General features: G+C 40.3%; 1 protein-coding gene across 1 annotated transcript in view; it reads left to right on the forward strand.

The window, feature by feature from the left end:
• FRAS1 (Fraser extracellular matrix complex subunit 1) overlaps nucleotides 1–27,723 on the forward strand; it is a 317,287-nt gene that overhangs the window by 152,538 nt on the left and 137,026 nt on the right. Inside the window, exons 25-29 of the mRNA XM_068974976.1 lie at nucleotides 418–558; nucleotides 4,033–4,303; nucleotides 7,803–7,887; nucleotides 11,779–12,105; nucleotides 23,771–23,924. Coding sequence (XP_068831077.1) covers nucleotides 418–558; nucleotides 4,033–4,303; nucleotides 7,803–7,887; nucleotides 11,779–12,105; nucleotides 23,771–23,924 — 978 coding nt within the window. The remainder of the gene's footprint in view (nucleotides 1–417; nucleotides 559–4,032; nucleotides 4,304–7,802; nucleotides 7,888–11,778; nucleotides 12,106–23,770; nucleotides 23,925–27,723) is intronic.

The raw sequence follows: 27,723 nt of genomic DNA on the forward strand, positions 1-27,723 counted from the left end.
TCTCCATTTTTAAGATGAGAAAATTCTTACAGCACAGGCTATTAAAACAACTTGCCTGAATTCAACAGAAGTTAAGTAGTAGAAAAGAGGAATGATACCCCAACAGGATTTATGCTCTTAATCCCTAGAAACTGCCTCCCTCACAAGTCAGTATGGTTAACTTTTTAAACAATCCAGTTATGTGCAACATGTTCAGGTCATAGCGTGTAAAGCAAAGGTGCTCCTCCCTGTTCACTGCCTTTCTGGGGTAGACCAGCTGTCTATGAAATTCTATAGGAAATGGTCAGAACTCTCTTCTGCTGCAGCTAGGGGTCAGATGTTGCTGTGCTTTCACTCTTCGTTTCTTTGTCACTGGTGGCCCTCGCTGAGTGCCTGTGCCTTCATCCTGCCTGATTTGATGTGTCCTGTCTTTGATAGCCTGCCCTAAGGGGTGCTTGCAGTGCAGCCGCAGAGACTGGTGTTACCTCTGTGACCAGGGCTTCTTTCTGAAGAGTGGTCTTTGTCTTTCCAACTGTGTTCCTGGCTTCTCCGCCCACTCTTCTAATGAGACGTGTGCTGGTAAGTGCTTCTCCCCCAATGGCCTGGTGAAATCACCTGTAATTTCTCCATGCAGAGGCTGAGTTTGCTGATGCAGTTGGCCCATGTGAAGTAAAATGCAGGCTTCCCATTCTGGGAAAAACCTAGGTGCTCCTGTAAGGGACTTATTTAGAGACAATGAAAAATTGGGAGAATTCAACTTCTAAGATCTTTGGAAGGGAAAAAGAAGTAATTTGCACTTTAAAAGTCACAACTATCAGATCAGAAATTTGACATAAAACTTATTTATGTCCCTGAACTACAGCCACGTTATAGAACATTTTATATATATGTTTATATTAATAGATATAATTTATTATATTTTTATCAACATGTAGAACTAATTATGGCCAGGTGCAATGATGTATTCTTTGTGCACACTGGAGATAAATGATAAATAATTAGTGAATGGTGCCTAATTAGGAGCCTGCCCCCTTAGGTTCACATATTGGAAGTAGATGGATTTCAAGCCACTCTGTGTGCCATTAAGAATTAGGTAACATGTTAAAGAAATGGAACTAGTCTTGTCTAACACATCAGTGCACATTTTACCTCAAACAACAAAGAGGATAAAATTTAAATTCAGGCTTAATTTTGGACCCCAAAATTTTTACAGGTGAATGAAGATTGGGAGTTCTGAACATTTCTTGGCTTTTGAGTGTCCTTCTTCAATAACATGAATCATGTTTTATCACCTGCAGTCAATCATATTTTTCATCACTGTATTTCTGACCTCCTATGATATTAAGACTTCCCATGGGAAAAAATATCTGGCTTATTTTGTTGGGATCCTTCTGAGGCCCTAAGTACTTGAGAGTCAGCTTACCCCACTTGGGATGTAATACAAGTCAACTTGTGCAAATGAATTCGACTTTCATTAGAGTAATCTTACATTAGAAGTAGTTCCCCTGAAACTTGGCATTCCTAAACTGCCCTGTCTGTCCTACTTGTAAAAGGAAGCACTGCCAATTAAAGCTCAGGCAAAACAACTCGCAGGAGATGGGATGAATTCCACATCAAGGTCAGAAATCCTAATTCATCCGTCATATGTTTCCTGTGGACAGAGATCGTAAATTTTTAAAGCAATGTGTGTGTATATTTCACTTGAATTCTGAATGTAAGTCACTAATAATCCTACTTCACTGTAGGTTAACTGGTGCTGTTCCTGCAAATGGTATCCAGCACTTGCCTCTCCTCTTGTCCTTGGTGGGTCTGATGGTCAGATATGATAGATGTGATAAGAGAGGACTGTGTTCTCCAATGTGGCAACCAATTAGGATTACCTGTGGAGCTTATAAAATGACCAAGGCCCCACCCCAGAACATCTTAGTTAGAATCTCTGGTGGTGGAGCCTAAGTATCAATATTGTTTTAAAAAATCTCTATGATTCTTTATTGTTATAATTGAGATATAATTCACATACCGTAGAAATTACCCTTGAAAGTATATAATGAGGTTTTAGTATATCCACAATGCTACACAACCATTATCACAATCTAATTCTAGGTCATTTTAATCATCCTAAAAAGAAATCCAGTAACCATTAGTAATCTCTCTCTACTGACCCATTGCCTTAGCTCCTGCTGAACACAGAAAGCACAGTGCTTTCTGTCTCTGTGGAACTGCCTAACCTAAACAGTTCACATAAATGGAAGCATATGATATGTGGCCTTTTACATCTGGCTTCTTTCACCTGGCATAGTATTTTCAAGGTTCCGCTGTGTTAGAACATGTATCAGTACCTCATTTCTTTTTATGCTTGAATAATACTCCGCTGTATGCATATACCACATTTTGTTTATTCAGTCAATTGATACTTGAATGGCACCCCACTCCAGTATTCTTGCCTGGAAAATCCCATAGATGGAGGAGCCTGGTAGGCTGCAGTCCATGGGGTCTCAAAGAGTCGGACACGACTGAGCAACTTCACTTTTACTTTCACGCATTGGAGAAGGAAATGGCAACCCACTCCAGTGTTCTTGCCTGGGGAATCCCAGGGACGGGGGAGCCTGGTGGGCTGCCGTCTATGGGGTCGCACAGAGTCAGACACGACTGAAGCGACTTAGCAGCAGGAGCAGCAGCAGCAGCTTGATTGTTTCAGATGTTTCCACTCTTGCTTTTTGTGAATAACACTGCTATGAACACTGGTGTTAGTTTTTGTATGGACATATGCTTTCAATGGGCTTCACTGATAGCTCAGTTGGTAAAGAATCTACCTGCAATGCAGGAGACCTAGATTCAATCCCTGGGTTGGGAAGATCTGCTGGAGAAGGGAAAGGCCACCATATTCGGTCCTGCAGATTCCATGGACTGTGTGTATAGTCCATGGGGTCGAAAAGAGTCAGACATGACTGAGGGACTTTAACTTTTACTTTCTATGGTTTCAGTACTCTTGGGTATATGCCTAGGAGCAGAATTTCTGGATCATGTGATAGCTTTGTGTTTAATTGCTTGAGGAATCACCAGACTGTCTTCCCAAGTGGCTTACCATTTTCCATTCCACCAGCAATATATGAGATTTCTAGTTTCTCTACACCCTCAGGAACACTTTATTGTGCTTCCTAAAATGGGTGTGAGATGGTGATACCTTGTGATTTTAATTCAAATTTCCCTGATGACTAATAATGCTGAGCACCTTTTCATGTGCTTATTGACCTTCCATATATCTTCTTAGGAGAAATGTCCGTTCACTGCCTATTTTAAAATTGATTTATTTGTCATTTATTGAGTTGTAAGAATTCTTTATGTATATCCTGGATACAAAGGATATACAAATCCCTTTTCAGATATGTGATTTGCACATGTTTTCTCCTATTCTGTGGATTCTCTTTTCCCTTTCCTGCGAATGTCCTTTGAAGCACAAATGTTTTTGGTATTAATGATGTCTGCTGTATCTATTCTTTTCTTCTGTCACTTGTGCTTTCTGTGTCATATGTAAGAAAGCATTGCCTAATTTAAGATCACAAAGATTCTCTCCTGTATAATCTTCTAGGAGTTTCATAGTTTAACACTGACACTCTGTGTTATTCTCACGCATGTCTAGAATGAGAACCACTGGATCAGAAGGAGGCGTACGGCATACAGCAGCCTAGAGTTTCATCTTTGTATGAATCAGTTCTGAATCAACATTACCCTTCTGTCATGTATGACGCTTTGCAACCCCATGGGCTGTAGCCTGCCAGGCTCCTCTGTCCATGGAATTCTCCAGGCAAAAATACTGGTGTGGGTAGCTATTCCTTTCTTCTGGGGATCTTCCCGACCTAGGGATCGAACCCAAGAACCCACATCTCCTATGTCTCCTGCATTACAGGCGGATTCTTTACCACTGAGCCACCAGGGAAACCCCACCTTTGTAGTTCTGAATGAGCATTACACGTATATTTCTTTGAAAAATGATAATAATAACCTAATTAGCGACTGTGCCAAGCCTGACCTTTGGATTCGTATGTTTTCCAGGCAAAATACACACCCCTAGTCTTCACGTGAATGGTTCCCTCACCCTTGCAATTGGTTCAATGAAGCCGCTGGACTTTTTCCTCCTGAATGTTCAAGACCAGGGTGGCAGGGTTGAAGACCTACTGTTCCATGTGGTGAGCACCCCCACCAATGGTCAGCTCGTGCTCTCAAGGAATGGAAAAGAGGCTCAGCTCGACAAGGCTGGCCACTTCAGTTGGAAAGATGTGAAGGAGAAAAGAGTGCGTTTTGTGCACAGCAGAGAAAAGCCCAGGTGAGCCCGGGTTCTGCGGTTTCCCTCCTGTCCCCTTCCGCTCAGTGCTCTGTGCTCCCTGCCCTCTGCCCCTCAGCGCTCTCCCTCCTCTTCTGGGGGAGATCGACACTCTGCAAGTGCCGCTTTCAGCTGCCTGTCATCATTTCACAGTAATTGGTCAGAGAGGGTGCTTCTGTTAGAGGCATTTTCATTTTATCACATAATTGTGGGTAATTCTCTGATGTGATGGGAAAGTTCCTAGTACAATTACCCAGTTTTTTTGGCCCGGGAGGAGCAAAATCGCTTCTATACCCAGATGCAGCTGCTACCTCAGCATTAGGGTTCTCTGCCAGGGGGCAGGGCATGGCTGGAGGATGGGGTGCATACTTTTTAAGGCGTTGTATGGTTCCTAGAATTTCAGAGTTGGAAGGAAATGAAGAGTCACGGTTAGCTTGTTATTATCCACTTTCTGGGACTAATTGTGGTTAATTTTAAAGCCTGATCCAGTTTTCGTCTGATGCCTAACACAATTCTGACTGTCTTCCTCCACCCAGCTGACTTATGCTTCAGGAATGCAGCTGAGTGTTAACACTTACCCGAGCAAATTGAGCCGTATAATTAGCAGAGCAAATCTACTAACTAGAAATCAGGGAATGCACCCCAAAGATTAGCCTCTTGGATTATCCTTTACCCTGCTCTGCTTCATTAGTACAACCTATTTCAAAGTGGACTCTATATGTAGATAGGGCGTTGAACCCTGTGAAACAGTGATAAAGGAAGCAGTGAATATTTTCTACTATCACCACTAAATTTGAGAATTTTAAAAAATATTTAAGATCTGACAAGTGGGGAGAAAAGTAGATCACATGTTCCCTGTTGCAGTTCAGAGCCAGTGATGTTGGTAACCTCAAAAGACCCGTCTTACAGATGTAAGGACAACTAGTATTTGCTCACTATGACCCCACCACTGTGTTGCGCACTTGATGTGAATTATGTATATTTATGTTCCCAAGCTACAGATAGGAAAACTGAGGCCTTGAGCATATATGTAATCTTGTCCAGGCCTCACAGCCTATGAGTACAGAGCCGAGGCTCCAACCTAAGGCTCTGTGATTCCACACCCCATGCCTTCAAACTCAATGATTTCTGCCTCCTTAGTAGTACTTGGGATAACAGGTAACAGGTGTGCTTCCATCCTCCAGGGGCAAAAGTTCATTGTTATAGGAACGTATTGCTCCAGAGACAAGAGCTTAAAACTCTGGTGTCTGATGCCATAGAATCCCTTTGAGTTCTGTCTTCTCCATTCATTTTCTTGCAAGTATAGTTCTTCAGTGTTTGCATCACACGTGCACAGACACACATGCACAGCTCCGTACCCGTAGTCATACGTCTCAGAATCACTTGTGAAAAGTGTGTGAAGTCTATAAAGATCCATAGACAACCAAAGTTAAGCCTCTCATCTGTTTATTCTCTTTAATCCCTTATCATTGATTTCTTTCCAGGGTCAGCTTTGCACCCTTAAACAGGACAAAGAGTGGCAACTATTTTACAGAGATTTCTTTCAGTACTCTTTTTACTTTTTAGTACTCATTTTATAACATTGGATTTCTTATCTAAAAGTTTTTTAAAGAAAGAATGAGAGGAAAAGTGAAACAAGATTAGTAGGAACTCACAGAAAAAGGAAATTATCCAAGTTTCTGGATGATACAGAAGCTAAAGGGGCTACCTGCCGCATGGGCTTATGGTTGTTTTCCTCATGACATGCCCACTAGGATTCTTTAGGATTGACTTCCTTTGGGCTGGAATTCCTCTGTGGAGTGTGAGATGACTTGGAAATATAGTCCTAGTGACCCTGATTAGCTGGCATTGCAGAGAGGCTGAACACAGTTATTAAAATCTTAAGGGCCGCCAAAATAGTTTTTCCCCAGGAGGTTGCGGGTAGCCACCCTTTCTTTCTCATTCAGCTGCTTTGTCACCTATATCCTCTTGAAGTCTGGAAGTAGAAGGGGAGAGGGATAGGATTTGAGTGGAACCAAAAATGAAAGGAAGGGTAGAATGAGAGGGAAGACAAGAAAAATCAAATTTATTGAGGTATAATTTGCACCTAATAAAATCCCTCATTTTAAACTATACTGTTCTATGCATGTTAACAAATATATATATATAGTTTTGCAGTCTTGAGACCTCAAGCAAGATATGAAACAATCTTGTCACCCTGTCTCCATCTTCTTTTTATAAGCACTCCCTTCCCCACAGTCCCTGGCAAATACTGGTCTGTTTTTCATTCTTATTGTCTTGCCCTTTCTGAAATGTCACGTGAATGGACTCATACAGTATGTAATCTTTTGGTTCTGGCTTTTGCCATAATACTTTTGAGATCCATCCACATACTTTCATGTTTCACTAGTCAGTTCCGTGAATGCCTTTTAAAGAACCTTTAAAACAATAGTTTCTATAGTAGGCCAGAATTCAAAACTCCCATAATATGTTAACCATACATCTTACCAGCACAAAGTGAGTTCTGAACTTGCTTTGGCTTTGAAGGTGGGTAACTCCCACCTTTCCTGCTAGTAGTCTTTGAAGCTGCTGAGACAACACTCTTTTACAGGAAATAAAAACCGCAGCAAAGAGTGAGTCTTATTTTATTCTATTAATTAGGGCTCTTTGATTACAAGTAATGAGAGTCAACTTGAACTAGATTAAGCAAAATTTTAAGACTTGTTTTAACATTGCAGGTATGGCTCAGATCTCAGACTCATCAGGGACCACTGTGCTTTTAGGGCAAGCCCAGGAGTTAGAATGGGAAATGGGAAGTAGCACTCAGTTCCTCCTCTCATCTCAGTTACTTTGCTGGAAGGCGACATTCACCTCTCTCCCTAGAGACCAACTTGCTCCATTTTCTCAGCAACATGGTAGACTGTGATTCCGCCTTAGTCAAATGAGGCTCTCAGGCCAGTTCCAAATTTCCGGGGAAGCTGGAATCCATCATTTTTCCCTAGTCCAGGCCACAGTGAATATGCTTGTGGCTAGAGGGAGGGGTGGGCATAGAGTCATGTAATATAAACACTGCAAAATGGTTAACAGGGTCCACTCACGTGAATTGGGTGGTAGTTGGAAAGAGAATTCACAGGAAAGAGGGAGTCACTGAGAACTAGTCAAAGACTGTGAAAGATTCCTTTCCATTCTGCAGCTTGATCATTAACCTTCAATGTATCACTAAACAGTGTTGGCCTAATAACTCATTTTTCAACCTTTTATATATTCTACTTATAAAAATCCAAAAAAAGAAAAAGAAACACTATTATAATGAGATAGAAGAATATACAGTGCTTTAACCTGCATCTCACTATGTTAATCTTTATGGGCTCCTTTCTAGTTAGGGCATGAGTAGTATGTTATTGTAGTGGTTTGATCCAAATTCATATATGCACATAACCTGAAAATATTTTTAATGCTTGTCTTTCTAAAGACCAATTTAATGATTATATTGTCTCGTTCTTTTCTTGGGGGCTTCTTTCAGGAAAGGTTACTTTTCTCTGAAAATTAGTGACCAGCAGTTCTTCTCTGAGCCACAGCTGATCAACATACAAGCCTTTTCAACACAGGTAAGAAAACGCCATACAGTTAATAATTTCACATGCCTACTGATGGGCTTCCCAGGTTGATTAGTGGTAAAGAATCTGCCTGCCGATGCAGGAGATGCAGGTTCGATCTCTGGGTTGGGAATATCTTCTGGACAAGGAAATGGCAACCCACTCCAATATTCTTGCCCGGGAAATTACATGGACAGAGGAGCCCGGTGTTGCAAAAGAGTCGCACACAACTTCGTGACTAAACTACAACAACAACTCATTCTCAAGTACAAGTTCAGATTTTCTGTAGTTTTAGCAAAAATGATTGAGCTGAATTGATTGTTCCTTAGTTTCCTCTTGAAATGCCACTGGAGTAATTTTTTTAGTATTTGTGGGTGGTAACAACAACAATAATTACTACTACACATATAATGCTCTTCTTCTGTTGTTCCTGTAATTCTCATGCTAGCCCTGTAAGGTATTATAAGCCCCAATTCACAGGCCAGAAAACTAAGTCCCAGGGAGGTCCAATAACTTATCTATGGTGATGTAGCTAACAGAGAGCCAAGATTTGTGCCCAGTGAATCTGGTTACACAATTTGTGTTCTTGACTATTAAACTGTACCTTACTTTTCTATACTGAATCTGATACCAGCCCTTCACAATGATCTGAAGCTGTACCAGTTGTTAAGACTTTCCTATCCCTAGGTGGATAAGTTTGTTTTGTCTAAATATTTCTCTCTCCAGGATATGGAACTATGTTGGCCTCTTTTGCCTATTGTGTGGCCGAACTGCATTTAATTCAGTTTGCAGGAGTTAGAGGACCTCATGCTTAGTCGCTCAGTCCTGTCCAACTCTTTGCAACCACATGGACTGTAACCCTCCAGGCTCCTCTGTCCATGGGATTCCTCAGGCAAGAATACTAGAGTGGGTTGCCATGCCCTCTTCTAGGGGATCTTCTCAACAACAGGGATTGAACCCAGGTCTCCTGCATTGCAGGTGGATTCTTTACTGTCTGAGCCACCAGGGAAGCCCAAGAACACTGGAGTGGGTAGCCTATCCTTTCTCCAGGGGGTCTTCCCCACCCAGGAATCAAACCAGGATCTCCTGCACTGCAGACCAATTCTTTATCAGCTGAGCTACCAGGGAAGCCCTGGGAGCTTTCTTAAGCCTTATTAAGGATCTACTTAAATGAGGGTCCAGTGTGGTTGTCAGGCTAACATAAGCCAGAGGAAATCCTGGTAGATACTATAAAGTTCAGTGTGATGGCACTTCTGGTATCATCACTCATCTCTGTTACGTTGTACTTATGTGCTCTGAGACCCAGGGATTGGAGAATTGAAGAGCTGAAATGTGCAAAGAGAGGAGGAAGATCAATATATTCTGACGTTGTGAACAGCGAGAGACTGGGGTATCAGCATGGGGGAACTTGAACTACCTAAATAGTAGATCTAGGTAGGATCAAGGGAGGATATGAGATCATTGTTTTTATTTTTTTTATTTATTTATTTTTGAGATCATTGTTTTTAAAACTGTTATTTTTATATTTTTGGTTCAAAAGTGAAAATACCATAGACTTGACCCAGAAGTGGCTGCCAAATGGTATTCACAGTCAAGCCCAGCGATTCTTAATGGCATTCTCACTTCAGTGATGACTGAAGTTGCAGAATGATTAGAAATTGATATTAAATTAATTTGACCTCTGGGTTGGGCTAAGAGTGTGAATTTTGTTTTAATTAAACAAAAATGTAATCTCTGTAAATATGGGTCAGAGTGCTACCAAGCCTCAGGATTTACCGGCTTAGATGTTTCTCAGTATTTAAGCTCAGATGTTCTGTTTTGTTCTTTTTGTTTGTGCTAATATAGTTACTCTAAGTAGGTGAATAAAAGATGGGTTGGTTTTGGTAAGTGACTTCGTAATCTGAGATGCCAAGTTGCCATGGTTCTCTGTTCTTTGTTTGCTTTCCCCAAACCAATTAAGTAGACAGTAAAGGCATCTTTTTATTTATTACATGAGAAACTTTTATCATTTTAACTCTTTAAAATGGAATTTTAGAAATTAATTTTAACTTATTTTTGTTTCTTTACATTTCTGTGATATTTCAAGATGATTTTGAACCTCCTTGAAATTTTCTTACGTGAGTTAATTTGATCTTTTTCATTTATAGATTTTTGACATCACCTTTGACCTCTTCTCTTTCGGATTCTGAGGGGCCACTCATTCCCATATATAAGATTGCAGCTTTTGAAATCTCACTCAGGAATCCTGAGGAGTAGCTATCTTCTCATTTCATATTATGTGATTATTATAGAGATGCATTAGTTAGAAATTACTTTAATAGATATTGAAATTTGCAGGAGGCCAGGGAGGGTATTTTTAAAAGAAAGCCATTTGGAGTCAAGAAGGCAGTATGCTGAAAAAGTCCTAGATGGTTTAATTTCAAATGATATAAAAAACTAAGATAACGTTTTCTTTGGCCTCTTGCCTTTTTTTTTTTTTTTGGTGTTTTTTTTTTTTTTTTTTCTGTTGTGGTTCATTAAGTTTTATCTCTTGAAAGAACATTTTATCTGCTTACTGAAGTTGGTCAGGGGAAACCTGATAATCTTAAGGAAAACACATTAAAATTTGCCACATGGATTAGCCAGGTGGTTGCCTTACACAGACCATGATCTTATCAGGCTTTATAACCTGAGTTGGGGTGGGTACCTTCAAAATATGGATGTGACAGCTTGAAGAAAATTACTGAGAAAGACCAGAATAGCAGGAATTCACAGGGAAGTATCTTACTTCAAGTCAGCATGCTGCAACATAGCCTGGAGTGAAATACACAATTCCCAACACAGATGCCAAAACTCCCTACCTCTTGCTAGTCTTCCTTTCCCTCTATTTTTTACTGAAGCATAATTGATTTACAATGTGGTACAAATCTCTGCTCAGAAAAGTGATTCAATTTTACACATATATAGTTCTCTTTGAGCTTCCCAGGTGGCTAAGCAGGTAAAGACCCTGCCTATCTATGCAGGAGACACAGGAGACGTGGGTTCAATCCCTGAGTTGGGAAGATCCCCTGCAGAAGGAAATGGCAACCCACTCCAATATTCTTGCCTGGAAAATCCCATGGACAAGAGAAGGCTGGTGGGCTACAGTCCATGGGGTTGCAAAGAATCGGACAAGATTAAGCATGCACGCATCATCACATTCTTTCTAAAACTTTCTCTTCCATTATGGTTTTTCCTGGGAGATTGGATATAGTTCCCTGAGTTATACAGAAAGACCTTGTTATTCATCCATTCTAAATGTAATAATTTGCATGTACTGACTCCTAATTCCTAGTCTATCCCTCCCCTTCCCCCTTCTCTTGGCAACCACAAGTCAGATCTCTATGTCTGTGAGTCTTTTGTAGATAGGTTCATTTGTGCATTATTTTAGATTCCACATGTAAGTAGTATTGTATGATATTTGTCTTTCTCTAACGTTTATGTATATCTTCTTTACCCATTCATTCATTTGTTGATGGTCATTTAGGTTGTTTCCATACCTGGACTATTGTGAAAAGTGCTGTTATAAACATAGGGGTACATGTATCTTTTTGAATTATAGTCTCTTGAATGAAGCAACTGAATTCCTAACACTGATCTCAGTTGCAATGCAGGGGATATTGTGTTAATCAAGACAGTGGCTTGAGAAACCTCCAGAACCAGAGGTGTGAAGTAACCTCCTTTGCAGTGCTTACTATGATGGACGGCACCTCTAACAAATGCTTTGACTATGCAAGAGTTCGGCATTTGGTAGGAGCATCTAGATTTCCTTAAAAAGCACAGAAACAGCAATCAGGCTACACACAACTGACTTCTGGTCCGCTGGATTGTCCTCTATTTTCCTGCTAATAGTGCCTTCTCTCTTCCTTCCCTTCAACTCCACAGGCCCCCTATGTTCTGAGGAATGAGGTCCTCCATATCAACAGAGGAGAGAGGGGAACCGTCACCACCCAGCTGCTTGACATCAGAGATGATGATAACCCACAGGATGTGGTGATTGAGGTGCTCGATCCTCCACTTCACGGCCAGTTGCTCCAAACGCTCCAGTCCCCCGCGGCCCCTATCTATCAATTTCGTCTGGACGAGCTCTCTAGGGGCCTTCTCCAGTATGTTCATGATGGCTCAGATAGCACTTCCGACATCATAGTCTTGCAGGCCAATGATGGACATTCCTTCCAAAATATACTGTTTCGCATAAGGACCGTGCCCAAGGTAGGCCTCATTCCTAAAGCTACAGTTTCCTTGCACCTAGATATAAAGTTAAAGTTATATCAATGATGTTATTTTGCGGTGTTTATTAATTTAAGATGCAGGTAGTTATTTATATATTCAAACATTTATTAAGAACCTATTATGGAGGTTCTTTTAGGACATTCAGAGATTACAAGAACACATTACTCAGTCTCAGGGGGATGGTATATATTTTGTGTGGAGCACCCTTGGTCCAAAAGAACTGTCCCCATGTTCTCTGCAAAAGGGACACTTCTGAACTTTTGTGTTGACTTGCTGCCATGAAAATACTTCATTGTCCACTGATTTTTTTGGCTTCCTTCCTGAGCATGATCATAAGAATCAATTAGACCCCTGTTCTTATCTGCTCTTTTAAAATGGCTCGTGTGATATGAAGCCTATAGTCAGATTATAATGAATCAAAAAAAGCTGAGTTCAGCCATCTGTTAGTCCAGCTGAAACAGGATAAGGAAACTCTCTCTTTTAGTAATCATAGGAATCCTTGGCCTAGCAGGTAGATACCCAGTAAAGAGCAGTGGTTCTCAGGTTAAGTCATCCCCATGCCACTTCCCTGGGTTTTTGCTGTATCCATGAGCGCCTGTCCTATTACTTACAGAATACTTTTATTTGAATCAACTTACTTTTTTAAATGGAGAAGGAAATGGCAACTCACTCCAGTATTCTTGCCTGGAGAGTCCCATGGATAGAAGAGGTTGGCGGGCTATAGTCCGTGGGATTGCAAGAGTCAGACACGACTTAGCAACTAAAGAACCACAACCACCACTTATGACCCACTGAGATGTTATGGGGAGGGAGGTGGGAGGGGCGTTCATGTTTGGGAACACATGTAAGAATTAAAGATTTTAAAATTAAAAAAAAAGAAAAAAAAATATCTTAAAAGTAAAACAAAGAAAACAAAACAAAATATCTTAAAAGTATCATAATAAACATTGTACACACACAAAGAAAATAATAATTTTTATGGAGTATAGATTTATAATGTGTTAGTTTCAGGTGTCCAGCAAAATGAATTAGTTATACATATACATATATTCAATTCTTTGTTAAATTCTTTCCCTATGTAGATCATTACAGAGTATTGAGTAGAGTTCCCGGTGCTATGCAATAGGTCCACGTTAGTTATCTATTTTATATACAGTTGCGTGTATATCTCAATTCTAATCTCCTAATTTATACCCCCCTCACCTTTCCCCTTTGGTAACCATGAGCTTGTTTTCTACATCTGTGACTCTATTTCTGTTTTGTAAATAAGTTCATTTGTACCATTTTTTAAGATTCCACATATAAGCGATCTCATATATTTGTCTTTCTCTGTCTGACTTACTTTATTCAGTATGACAATCTCTAGGTCAGGTCCATTCATGTCCACCCATCAGGTCCATAAATAGCATTGTTTCATTCTTTTTTATGGTTGAGTACTATTCTGCTGTGTATATATCCCACCTATGCACAATGGTGCATATACCATACCGTCTTTATCCATTCTTCTGTTGATGGGCATTTGGGTTGCTTCCATGTCTTAGCTATTGTAAATAGTGCTGCAGTGAGCGTTGGGGTGCATGTATCTTCTCTAATTGTAGTTTTCTCAGGGTACATGCCCAGTAGTGCGATTGCTGAATCATGTCATAGTTCTGTATTTAGTTTTTTAAAGAACCTCTATACTGCTTTCCATAGTGGTTGTACCAATTTACATCCCCACCAGCAATGTAGGGAGGTTCGCTTTTCTCCAGACCCTCTCCAGCGTTCATTGTTTATAGGTTTTTTATTGATGGCCATTCTGACCACTGTGAGGTGATGATACTTCATTGTAGTTTTGCTTTATATTTCTCTCATGATTAGTGATTCAACTTACTTTTTTAAAATCATGACTTCTTCCTAATAAATAGCACTTGTGAAATCCTGGATTTAATGTGGAATTAAATTTTTTTCCAACTTATTAAAATTAATACATAGCCATTTTAGACAATTTCATCCATGTACAACATAAAAGATTTTGGATACTGCTAATAGGATGGCCACCACATTTAGGGAAATACAAATGGGCTAGCCCATGCTAATCGAAAAATATTTTCAAAGTCATGTATTACTTGATGATATTTCACTCGAAGTTCTTTTCTCTGTAAAAGCAAGAATGACTCTTTCCCATGATGGCAGGTTGGGAGACTTCTCATTTTTTTTATAACTTCTCATTCCAAATATCAGCACCTATTGAAGTGTCACTGATGATTAGCTAGAGAGATTGATGTGCTGAGGACAGTTTAGAAATCACTTGTCACTTTCTCACCAGCGATCACTTACAATTTGCAATTGATCCCTGTGAAGGTGAAGAGCTGAATCTAATATGGTTTGCCAGATGGTTTCTCAGTCTCTGGTCTCATTATTTTCAGCTGTTGAAAACAGTGATGGTGGGATGAGATGGGTGGGAGGAGGCGAAGTCTGATGATGAGATCGAGTTGGCAGATAGCCACCTTGAAGCTAATTCTAATTATCACCCTCTTGCAATTGCCCTGGAAAATGAGGCTTACTTCTGAAGAGGTGAAGTCTAGACAGACACAGAAAGTTTTCTGTTCTTCCTTCTCGGTTTCTTTAAGATTGTTACAGGATTTCAGTGCAACCCTAGCAGCCACCCTTCCTATCGAGGTTTCAGTTTCCATGTTTGGAGCTTAGTACAGTGTGTTGCACCATCATGGCCCATGACTGAAGGGTATTTCTAGGATTTTAGATGTTTTGAATACCAAAACATGACAAAGAAAAACAATTTTAATTTATAAATTAGGCTTAAGCATAGAACTTGAGAATCCTTATACTGCCTACAAGCTGGGAGTCATGTGACTGTCCTATCCCCCCTCCCCCTTCCATGCCTCTATCTCCTGTAGTGCTGTGCTTACCTGTCCATCAGGTGAGCTAATGGCTTCTAAGCCAATGAATTAGAAAAGTGAAACCAGCTAGCAGAGCCCTGGCAGCCATTAGAATGTATGAATAATAAACATGTCAGTCTCATCCTGAAGATATTTTACAAATGTAGACTGTATCTTCTTTCAGGAATTCAGAGTGCTTTTTTCTGACATCTGTTCTGCTCATCTTTACAATATCCTAGTGAAGAAGGTTAAAATAGAGGCTATGTAACCTTATTACCTTTAAAGGATATTCTACTATTGGTGGAAGAAAGTTTTGTTTGTTTTATCTTTCATTGGGCAGTAATGCTTGATGTGAACTACATTTTTTGATCTTCAAGATCATTATAGGGAATTTGTCGAATTATTATCTTTAATTTTCCAAAAGGGGAAACTGAAATAAAGGAGGTTTAAAAACATTTAAAGAGGTTTAAAAATGTTTATTTCTCCAAAAGTTATTTAGTGATGGATCTGAGATTTCAAATCAAGCATGTTCTGTCTCCTCACACTTAACCATATGGCTTTTTTACATTCTAGCTCATTTTTTCCCCAGTGTTTTTGGTCATATATATTCTTATCCCCTTAATGGACAGAATGGAGACAATAATTTAGTCAGTTTCTCAATGTCCTATCCAAGCAGTCTGGGCCCCAAGCCTCTCCAGATCTTCCCTGTAGACTTACCACATCTTGAAATGAGTGAAGCTATTTATAATCGTAAGTCTACCCAAGCCTGAGAAGAAAAAATTGCCTTAACTGCTAATAGCGTCCAATAGGTACATAGTCAGCCATGACTGATTTTGTTCTGCTAGCCATTTCTGAAGAGAGCATCAAAGTCCTTACCCCGAGGCTACCTGTGTATTAAATTTGGGGTGAGGACAGTTACTGGCCGATGTCTAGCTGGTGGCTTAAATAGAATGACCAAGGATTTTAGGTCTAATTCCTAGTGAATGAATGTACAAATTAATCCCAGTGTTGTTCAACAGAGAACTTAATCTAGTAAGATAGATGGAAAGGGAAGGAGGGATGGAAAAAGGAAGCTTTGTGAGAGCAGGAACTGTTTCAGTATTGGAGCCCTGAGCCAAACACATTGTGGAAGCTTAGTACGTTTCTGTTGGATGGAGAGATAGGTGGGTGGAGGCAACAGCTGGAGGTAAGCCTACCTTTGAGTAGATTCCTTGCATCATATTCATCAGCCTACTGGGCTCTTCTGCTGATGCTGGAATAGCCCATCTGAAACTGTGGCTAAGAGCTGTCGGTTCCACTCTTATTTACCAGATTCTGTGTTACTTTCCCAAAATTTATGTTTTTATCCTTGGCCTGGCAGTGAGTAAACTTGACTGCTACCCTCCAGGCTTATACTGAGTTGCTGAGGAGAAAACAGGCCCAAGACTGATGTTGAAACATGTTCTGTTGGGGGAAGGAGGCAAAAGAATTCAAAAAGATTAAAAGGTAATAAAGAATGCTCTACTGAATAGGCTCTCATTAATTGGGTGGATTACCAAACTCAAGCCTGTAGAGATACGATTCTAAAACAACTGGGGTCTAATAAGGGCTAAAATGTAGGCAGGGAGAAGCCTTGGTTATTGGCAGATTTCTCTCCACTGCTGGGCTTTCAAGGAATTACCTTTTTATTTAATTAAAGCATCTCTGAAAATCATGCCTCTTTTTCTGCTTTGGGAATAAATCTGATGATCTTTCTGACCTCATTTGTTGTTATCTGAGCAGTTTTCTGCAACTGGGTAATGCTTTGATGTTAAAAACCCCCAAGTGTCATGCTATGACCTGGATGGAAAATTCTATTGCTGAAAGCCTTCTCTGGCTGTTTGGCCTTGGTAAGGCTCATGTGCAGCTAAAAAGCCCTGTTGTGCTTTCCCTCAATTTTCTTAAAACCTGTCCTCCCATGGGTTGTCTTACAGGGACACAGTTTGATTACAAGGGTGTTGGTGAGAGTTATAAATATCAATGGCATGAAGATGTTTATCTCCTTGAAAAAGAGTCTTCCTCCCTCATAAATAAGTAAAGCCTCACCACATATCAGGTTTTTACCTGTTTGGGACTTGTTGAGCTGGTTCTATTTAGCATCTTGTAAGGTACATCACTCAGAGTATACTCTCGAAAAGTGTTTGTCAATTACAAAATATTTATGTATTTGTTTGTTCATTTATAAAGCAGTTGAAATTTACATGGAACAATGGTTCTGTACTCTTGATCCAAAGCTGCAGTTTCTGAGGCATATACACACATTGGCAAACACAAAACAGTGACGTTATCTTTTCATTGTTTTTCATTCTGATAGATGGCATCTGTGTTTCACCTTATAGGTGGCACCTCACATAATCCTTCCCTAAAATCCACTATGACTTCCAAGATTACATTTTAAAAGCCATGGTTTAAATGAGCCATTACAAATTATTTCTTATAGAATAAATAATATGTGAGGGTTGCTGTTATATCCAATTATAGCCATTTTGTATTGAATAAAGTCGGGTTGGGGTATACCATCATAGTTGAGCTCATCATTTATGTTCCAATCTTTAACTGGGGAGGGAGGGAGTTTCCATTTTGTCTGTGGGATTTTTCCTCCAAATGATAAAGTCATGTGCCTTTACTTCTGGTTTACAAAATTAAAATCTTTGTTTCTGATGCAGCATATAATAGCTAAACTTTATTACCAGCATTTCTGTATGCCTGTTGTTTTATGAAATGAATTAGAACTATTTAATTTAAATCACTATTTTAATTATGCCCCCATATCCCTTGTTGAGATTTCATTTCCTTCTAATGTGGTACCCTGAAGAATAGATAAAACATCACTAGGCAGAAGATGCTTCAACTGAAATTATGGCTAATTTCTTGAACTTAGAAGGATATGTGTACCATTAAAAAAAAAAAACAGCTATAGGCATACTTCATTTTATTGTGCTTTGCAAATATTGTGTTTTTTACAAATTGGCACCCCACTCCAGTACTCTTGCCTGGAAAATCCCATGGACGGAGGAGCCTGGTGGGCTGCCATCTATGGGGTCATACAGAGGCGGACACGGCTGAAGTGACTTAGCAGCAGCAGCAGCAGCAGCAACTCTGCATTGAGCAAGTCTGTCAAGGCCATTTTTCCAACAGCATTTGCCCACTTCATGTCTTCGTAACATGGTTTGGTAATTTTTGCAATATTTCAAGCTTTTAAATTAGTATTATATTTGTTAATGATAATCAGTGATTTGGGGTGTTACTATTAAAGATTATGACATGTTAAAGGCTCAGATGATGGTAAGCATTTTTTGCAATAAATTTTAATTAAGGTATGTACATTGGTTTTTTAAAGACACTTAATGGACTATGGTATAATGTAAGGATAAGGCAATGGCACCCCACTCCAGTACTCTTGCCTGGAAAATCCCATGGATGGAGGAGCCTGAAAGGCTGCAGTCCATGAAGTCGCTGAGGGTCGGACACAACTGAGCGACTTCACTTTCATGCATTGGAGAAGCAAATGGCAACCCACTCCAATGTTCTTGCCTGGCAAATCCCATGGATGGAGGAGCCTGGTGGGCTGCAGTCCGCGGGGTTGCGAAGAGTCGGACATGACTTCACTTTCACTTTCACTTTTCACTTTCATGCATTGGAGAAGGAAATGGCAACCCACTCCAGTGTTCTTGCCTGGAGAATCCCAGGGACAGGGGAGCCTGGTGGGCTGCTGTCTATGGGGTCGCACAGAGTCGGACACGACTGAAGTGACATAGCAGCAGCAGTATCATGTACAGTGAAAGTGTTAGTTGCTCAGTCATGTCCAACTCTTTGCAACCCCATGGACCATAGCCTGCCAGGCTCCTGTGTCCATGGAATTCTCCAGGCAAGAATACTGTAGTGGGTTGCCATTTCCTTCTCTAGGGGGAATCTCCCTGACCCAGGCATCGAACCTAAGTCTCCTGCATTGCAGGCATATTCTTTACCATCTGAGACACCAGGGAAGCCCCATAAGGTACATCATAATTATACATGTACCGGGAAACCAAAAAAATTGTGTGACTCATTTTATTGCAATATTTGCTTTATTGCAGTGGTCTGGAACCAAATCCACAGTATCTCCAAGGTGTGCCTGTATAAGGAGATAAAGAAATTGCAAAATGTCAGAACCACTGGGGAAAGTAGATTCAAATTTGTTTAGGACATGTTAGCTATAGAAAAAGATGGTGCACAGACTTCTATTCTTTTCTTCTTGAATCTTCCCTGGACCCTACCCCAAAAGAAAGCAACTGACAAAATCATCTTCATCATAATAAATGGGAAGAATTATACTTCTTTTCCTTGGATGATTGTCCATTTCTTCTTAAGTACTGTCAACAAACAGTTCCAGAACAGAGGCATATGTATTACTCTGTTATAAATATGAATATTCTTAAAGGCTTGTCTATGGAGTTTGGGAGAAGCATTCTAAACCCATTGTGATCTCTGTCCTTGGGCCAGACTTCTCACACTTTAGCATGATTCCATATCTCCTGGGGATTTTATTAAAACATAAGTGGGACTAAAATGCTGTCCCCAAAGGAAACCATCAACAAAATGAAAAGGCAAAGTAAAGAATGGGAGAAAATTTTGAAAACATCTATCCAATAAGGGGTTAATATTTAAAATATACAAGGAACCCAACTCAATAGCTTAAAAAAATGATTTAAAAAGGAGCTAAGAAGGTCCATAGACATTTTTCAGAGAAGACATACAAATGGCCAAAAGATGCATGAAAAGGGGCTCAAAATCAGTAATTAGGAAAAGACAAATCAAAACCACAATGAGATATCATCTTACATCTGTTAGAAGGCTGTTCACAAAAAGACACAAATAACAAGTATTGGTGAAGGTATGGAGAAAAGGGAACCTTTATACACTGTTGGTGGAATTCTGAGTTACAGCTGCTGTGGAAAACAGTATGGATGTTCCTTAAAAAGTTAAAAATAGAATTACTGTATAATCCAGCAATCCCATTTCTGGATATATGTCCAAAGGAAATGAAGTCAGTGTCTCAAAGAGATATCTGCACTCCCATGTTTATTGCAGGACTATTTACAATAGCCACGATATAAAAACAACCTAAGTGTGGATGAATGGATAAAGGAAATGTGGTTGTATATACAATGGAATGTTACTCAGCCTTTAAAAAGAAAAGAAATGCTGTCATTTGTGACTGCAGACACGAGCTTATAAAATAAGCTGAAAGTGAAAGTTGGTCATTCGTGTCCAACTCTTTGCAAACCCATGAAATATACAGTCCATGGAATTCTCCAGGCCAAAATACTGGGGTGGGTAGCCTTTCCCTTCTCCAGGCAATCATCTCAACCCAGGGATCAAATCCAGGTCTCTTCCATTGTAGGCAGAGTGTTTACCAGCCGAACCACAAGGGACGCCCATGTAGACTGCACTATCTCACATTTGTAATCTAAAGAATTCGAATTCATAAAAACAGTGTAAAATGATGGCTGCTAGGAGTGGGGGAAACCAGGAGATGTTGATCAAAGAGCAGAAAGATTCTGTCATAAGTGATGAATGATTCTGTAGATCTAACGTATAGCATGGTGATTATACTTAAGAATTCTGTATTGTATATTTGCTAAGAGAGTTGATTTTCAATGTTTTCATCATACACAAAAGTCTATAACTCTGTGAGGTGGTGGAAAGTTTAATTAGCTTGATTGTGTTCATCATTTCACAATTTATACATACAACAAAACATCACATTATATACCTTAAGTAACTAAGTGTTAGTTGCTCAGTTGTGTCTGACTTTTGTGGCCCCATGAACTATAGCCTGCCAGGCTCTTCTGTCCATAGGATTTTCCAGGCAAGAATACTGGTGTGGGTTGCCATGCCCTCCTCCAGGGGATCTTCCCAACCCAGAGGCTGAACCCAGATCTGCTGCATTGCAGGTAGATTCTTTGCTTTTAAGCCACCAGGGAAGTTATATATTTTAAATATATACAATTTTTCTTTGTCAAATATACTTCAATAAAACTAGTAAAAAATTCAAATGAAGATTCTACTTCAGAATGTCTGGGATGGGGCCTGAGAGACTGAAACTGTAAGAGGCTTCCAGATGGTGCTGGTTTCTGAACACTGAGTTGCAAAAAGAACTGTTTCTTAAAAACTGACACTCAGACAGGAGTTACAAAGAATTGAATTGATGAAGTGTAGTCAATAGAGAAATGCAGTAGAAGAAAGATCTGGGGATATGCATTCAGGGCACAGTGCTTATTTACTTGTTTGGAATGTGAAAAACCATACTACTCATCAGTCCAAGAAAATGGTGGTTGGTGTGTGACTGATCTCCATCACAGAATCAGGTGTGATGAGGCTGGTGCTATTAGAAAGATTTCTAGCAATTAATATTCCTGGGTTCAAGTAATTATTATGTTATATAAAACTGCTAGACTTGATAGTGGAGAAGGAAATGTAAACCCACTGCAGTATTCTTGCCTGGAGAATCCCATGGACAGAGGAGCTTGGCGGGCTACAGTCCACGGGGTTGCAAAGAGTCAGACATGACTGAGTGACCAACACACACACACAGTTGATAGGTCCCTTTCCCTCAGAATTCTGGTAGGTGACATGCCAAGTTTGGGGAGTATCTTGATATTTTCATAAATAATATGCCATCTGAATTGTGAAAATTCAGGTGTGATTTTGCCCTTGATTACCAATCACATAGAAGGTGTGTTGGCAACAGCAACCACATTCTCCTGGGCACTGACTCAGTTTCTCAGTGATGGTGGTCAAAATGTCTGTGGCCACGTCCTGAGAGGGGCAAATGCTCTCATTCAAGTGGCAGCAAAGGAATACCTGTTGTCTTGCGTTCCGAATATTCTCCTCCTGGGCGTGCTGTTTGCTCCGTCCTATTTATTGGCATATTTGAAACAGCAGTCATTTAAAATAACATCCCTTCTGAAATGCCCTATTTTGAAATATCAGATTTACCGATTGTGAAAGTAAGAAAAATGAAACCAGAGCACAGGCTGTCTCACTAATCCCATCCTGTGGAAAATGTCAATTAGGAAGCTTGGAAGAGGTGTGCGCCTGCAAATCAGGAGTGGCAGCACTTCTTAATGACATTAGCTTTAGCAATTAGAATGGTTGCCTTCTGGGGAGCACTAACAAGGTGATTTCTACCAGTCAGCTGTTCCCTACTGCTGCTTCTAAGGGCTTCACTTTCGATCAGTCATCCAGGCCCATCAGTTTGGCCTCTGCAGTGGTTCTGGAATCTGTTCCTCTTTTTCTAAAGTATAGGCGATAGAAATTAAAAACACTATTCATTCCCACCGCAATCACCTTTGTCTTCTCTCACCTAAGCCTTTACAAGAACGTGTTAAATGGTTTCTGCAGCCCCAGACTCATCCCAGCCCTAGTCCCTACCATCTCTTGCTGTTGGAGGTTCTCTAAAACCCAGACCTGATCATCCTCTTCCTTCCCTGAAGATTCATGTTGACTTCACAGGGCCTACACGCTTAAGTGAGACTGTCGGTGCGGCTTCCACCTTCTCCTAGCCAACATTAAGTTCACTTTTTATTCATCCCCTCCCCTTGCTCGGGCTTCCCTGGTGGCTCAGATGGTAAAGAATCTGCCTGCAATGCGGCAGACCAGGGTCCCATCCCTGGGTCAGGAAGATCCCCTGGAGGAAGAAATAGCAACCCACTCCAGTATTCTTGCCTGGAGAATTCCATGGATAGAGGAGCCTGACAGGCTACAGTCAATGGGGTCACAAAGAGTCAAACACAACTTAGCGACTTTCGCTTCCCCTGGCTCCCTAAATTTTTCTTGTCTGGACACTTGGATAGTTTATTAAGCACACATTACATTGGCTAATATCTTCGCTTAGGCTAGGCCCTCTTCCTGGAGTCTGTTTCTCTTAATTCACTTAGAAAAAGCCTTTTTCGGTCATTCAAGAATTAAGTGGCATTTCCCTAGGAAAGCCTTCCTGAACATTCCTTCCCCAAAGAGGATATCTCCTGTCTCCTTTATTCTCTCATGGTGCCCTGCTGAAGCCTCACTTGTGATGCATCCTAACTATATGTCTATCTGCCCAGCTAGACTGTAGGTTCTGAAACTGAGGTCTTATTTCAGCCAGGCTTATATACCTCAGTCCTCCAGCAAAAGATCTGGCATATAATAGAGGCTTAATGAATAGTTGTTGAATATAGGTGGATGGGGAGGATGGAAGGACAGTTAGATGGACAAATGAAATAAAGAAATGGAGAGACTTAGTCTTTCTAAATGATACAAGTTATTTGCTCATGAAAAATTAGAAGAAAAAAGCAGGATATATACCTACCTACCTATATACTTACACGTGTATATGTCTACACATATACATATTGTTCACAGTGTGACTCTAAAGCTATGAATCTCTCTTTTTAGACAACACTTAGCAGGAATAGGACCTAATAACTTGTATCTTTAAAGACTGATACCTTATTTTTTGTTGTTGTTCAGTTGCGGCCAACTCTTTTGTGACTACATGGACTGTAGCCTGCCAGGCTTCTCTGTCCATTGGATTTTCCAGGCAGGAATATTGAACTGGGTTGCCATTTCCTTCTCCATTCCTTTCTCCTGACCCAGGGATCGAACCCTCATGTCCTGCACTGGCAGGCGAATTCTCTACCACTGAGCCACCAGGCAAGCCAAAATCACCAAGGGGACACCCGGATATGAACCAGGGAACCTAATGCTGTACTCTCTCTTTATTCTAGGATGATCGAGGTCTTCGGCTTGTGGCCAATTCAATGGTATGGGTTCCAGAAGGTGGGATGCTGCAGATTACTAACAGAATCTTACAGGCAGAAGCTCCAGGTGCCAGTGCTGCAGAAATCATCTACAAAATCACACAGGACCACCCCCAATTTGGTAACTAATTTTTTCCTTTGTTATGATTTCATCATTGCTTTCAGCAGTCTTGGACTCGCTTCTGTGTGATACCACACAGCTAGGTTGTGTTTCCAATGAACTTGTCTTTCAAACACATCTCCTTTAAAGAAAGAATAATCAAAGAGCACTATCACACTGTGTCCATATCAGGTACTAGGTAGTATGCTAAGTAATGTAAACATAGTATATTTAAACCTAAAAGGTAAGTTTTAAAACAACTTCCCTTTAGAGCCAATGCACTTGAGGGTGAGGATAAAGCACAGTGGGAATGTGAAAAACGGTCTCTTTCTTCATAGATGGTGGGAGCTAAATTAACCCAGACTTTACTACCAGATGCTTACTCCTTGGAAGGAAAGTTATGACTAACCTAGACAGCATGTTGAAAAGCAGAGACTTTACTTTGCCAACAAAGGTCCGTCTAGTCAAGGCTATGGTTTTTCCTGTGGTCATGCATGGATGTGAGAGTTGGACTGTGAAGAAGGCTGAGGCTATGGTTTTTCCAGTGGTCATGTATGGATGTGAGAGTTGGACCGTGAAGAAGGCTGAGCGCCAAAGAATTGATGCTTTTGAACTGTGGTGTTGGAGAAGACTCTTGAGAGTCCCTTGGACTGCAAGGAGATCCAACCAGTCCATTCTGAAGGAGATCAGCCCTGGGATTTCTTTGGAAGGAATGATGCTAAAGCTGAAACTCCAGTACTTTGGTCACCTCATGCGAAGAGTTGACTCACTGGAAAAGACTCTGATGCTGGGAGGGATTGGAGGCAGGAGGAGAAGGGGACGACCCAGGATGAGATGGCTGGATGGCATCACAGACTCGATGGATGTGAGTCTGAGTGAACTCTGGGAGTTGGTGATGGACAGGGAGGCCTGGTGTGCTGAGATTCATGGGGTCACAAAGAGTCAGACATGACTGAGTGACTGAACTGAACTGAACTGAATATCAAAGTTCAGGTTCTTAAACTCTAACTTGTTTCCATCACTGATTTTTTTTTTTTTTTTTTTTTTTGCCACTTGGCTTGTGAAAGTTCCCCACCCAGGACCTGAACCTGGCCCCAGCAGTGAAAATGCCAAGTCCTAATCACTGGACCACTAAGAAATTCCCCCTCACCTGCTTTCTTCTTGTGACTTTCTTTTTATTTAAAAAAATAGTCTTTACATAAAAGCATCTCTTAAGTTTTCCATTGTTACTTCCACTTCCAGACAGATAGTAGAGTGTGATAACCTATCATTATCACCTAGAAATGATGGATAAAAGATGAAGAACTAAAAGGCACTCATAGCTGATCCCTCAAGGATACAGAAGAATCTCCAGGTGCAAGAAACAGAGAAGGAACTGCAAACCTGGGCAGGAGCTGATGGCGTGTCTTCTCTGAGACGGGTTGTGTATGTCTCAATAACACGGGGGGCTTGGGATTTAATGCCCATGCAGAGACAGAAAGATGGAATTAAGACAGGAAGCTCACCAGCACAGATAGATGGCAAAGAAACTACCAGTGTTTCCCAGGGCTCAGAGTAGAACAAAAAATGCCTACTAAGAATTCAGAACTTCAGGCCTGTTTTTCCTGAAGACCCAAAGTTCTATTATACCATTTGCATTGTCTGAGAAACCCAAAGCTGAAGCAATAATGTGAAAATTGATCTCAGGCCAATGATACTTCTTGGGTCCCTTGCAGACAAATGTAGAAACTACTGTGGAATGCCCACTCTTAACTCCAGACCACACAGATTCTCACAGATAAAACCACTGAAGATTAGCTTAGAATTCAAAATTACAGAACATATGAGGAAACAATCTGTAGTACCGTAACCAAAACAAACAAGAAGATTAAAACCCAAAGAATTTCAAATGAAGGAACTAGCTTACAAAAACTATGAAATAAGCATATTTTAAAAGATTTAAAAACACAGAAGAAGGAACTGAAACTGTAAGGAGATAAAATGCTATAAAAAATAAAAACAACAAACAGGCAGATTTTTTTTAAAGAAATAAGTAATTACTTGAAAATGAAAACTGTAGTCATTAAAATTGCTTGGTGTGATAAATAGTAGAGAAATAATAATTCACTTTTCCTCAGGTTATCAGATTCTTAAAATTATGTATTTTCTCTGGTAAATAAAAAATTAACAGTATTATTTAAGAATAACTCTAGAGTCCACAAAGGCATTGAAGGTCATAATCCAATCAATAATTGACAAAAGTATAAAACAATCAGTCTAGCTGGACTGTAGTTTATTATGGATGTATAACCTTGAGGAAAGCAAGTAGACCCCCTTGAGTCATAGGTTTCTTTAAAAGATGAAACTAGATAATTTTTAAAATTTTTACTTAAAAATAATTTTAGACTTACTGAAAAGTTGCAAAAATAGTGCAAAAAAGCTCTTGAATATGCTTTAACTGCTTCCCCCAATAGTAACATCTTATATAACCGTAGAACAATGGGCTTCCCTGGTGACTCAGTTGGTAAAGAATCTGCCTGCAATGCAGGAGACCCAGGTTCTATCCCTGGGTGGGGAGTATCCCCTGGAGATGGAAATGGCAACCCATTCCATATTCTTACCTGGAAAATCCCAGGGACAGAGGAGCCTGGCAGGCTACAGTCTATGGGGTGGCAAAAATTTGGACATGACGTAGCAATTAAACCAGCACCACCACCACCGTAGAACAATAATCAAACCCAGTAAATCAGCACTACTACAATGCTACTAGGAGAAGGCAATGGCACCCCACTCCAGTACTCTTGCCTGGAAAACCCTATGGGTGGAGGAGCCTGGTGGGCTGCAGTCCATGGGGTCGCGAAGAGTCAGACACGACTGAGCTACTTCACTTTCACTTTTCACTTGCATGCATTGGAGAAGGAAATGGCAACTCACTCCAGTATTCTTGCCTGGAGAATCCCAAGGACTGGGGAGCCTGGTGGGCTGCCGTCTATGGGGTCGCACAGAGTCGGACAGGACTGAAGCGACTTAGCAGCAGCAGCAGCACAATGTTACTAATTAGTTCACAGACCTTGTTCAAATTAGCCATATTTCACCCACTGATTTTAAGCTAGACAATGTTTAAGTCTTTTCAGCTTTAAAAATCTTTGACTCATTTAATGTATTAAATTCTTTACCTTTATCTTGATCATAAAAACAATCGAGAAGTTAAATTTCTTAAAGGTATCCCATCCCAATAGTCTGTTAAAGTATTAAATGGAACAATGCTCAATGAGGTGATTTTTAAGCCATTTCAGCTTGATAAATGCCATACAGACTTGATTTTGACCCTTTTCTCCCATAACTCCCTTAATTAACTTCTTCCTAGTAACATAATCCTATTTCTGTGTGTTCAGAGCTCCCCACTGGTAATAATCAAATCACATTACCCTTAGGAGCCATTCAAGAGTGGAAAAAGGTGGTGGGAACCAGAAGCCCACTTAACATAAATCTACTTACATCCATCTATCCTGGTTTTGTGAATTATGGAGCCCTTACCTCAGTGCCACCCTAGCTACTATGCACTCCCTCATCACATTGGAATATTCCAGTTGAGCTTTAACACCTTTTTTGTACAGTTTTGTGTATTCTGGCCACCTCTTCTTAATCTCTTCTGCTTCTGTTAGGTCCATACCATTTCTGTCCTTTATCGAGCCCATCTTTGCATGAAATGTTCCCTTGGTATCTCTAATTTGCTTGAAGGGACCTCTAGTCTTTCCCATTCTATTGTTTTCTTCTATTTCTTTGCATTGTTCACTTAAGAAGGCTTTCTTATCTCTCCTTACTAGTCTTTGGAACTCTG

This window comes from Capricornis sumatraensis, chromosome 7 (assembly GCF_032405125.1).
Source record: "Capricornis sumatraensis isolate serow.1 chromosome 7, serow.2, whole genome shotgun sequence".
Lineage (NCBI taxonomy): Eukaryota > Metazoa > Chordata > Mammalia > Artiodactyla > Bovidae > Capricornis > Capricornis sumatraensis.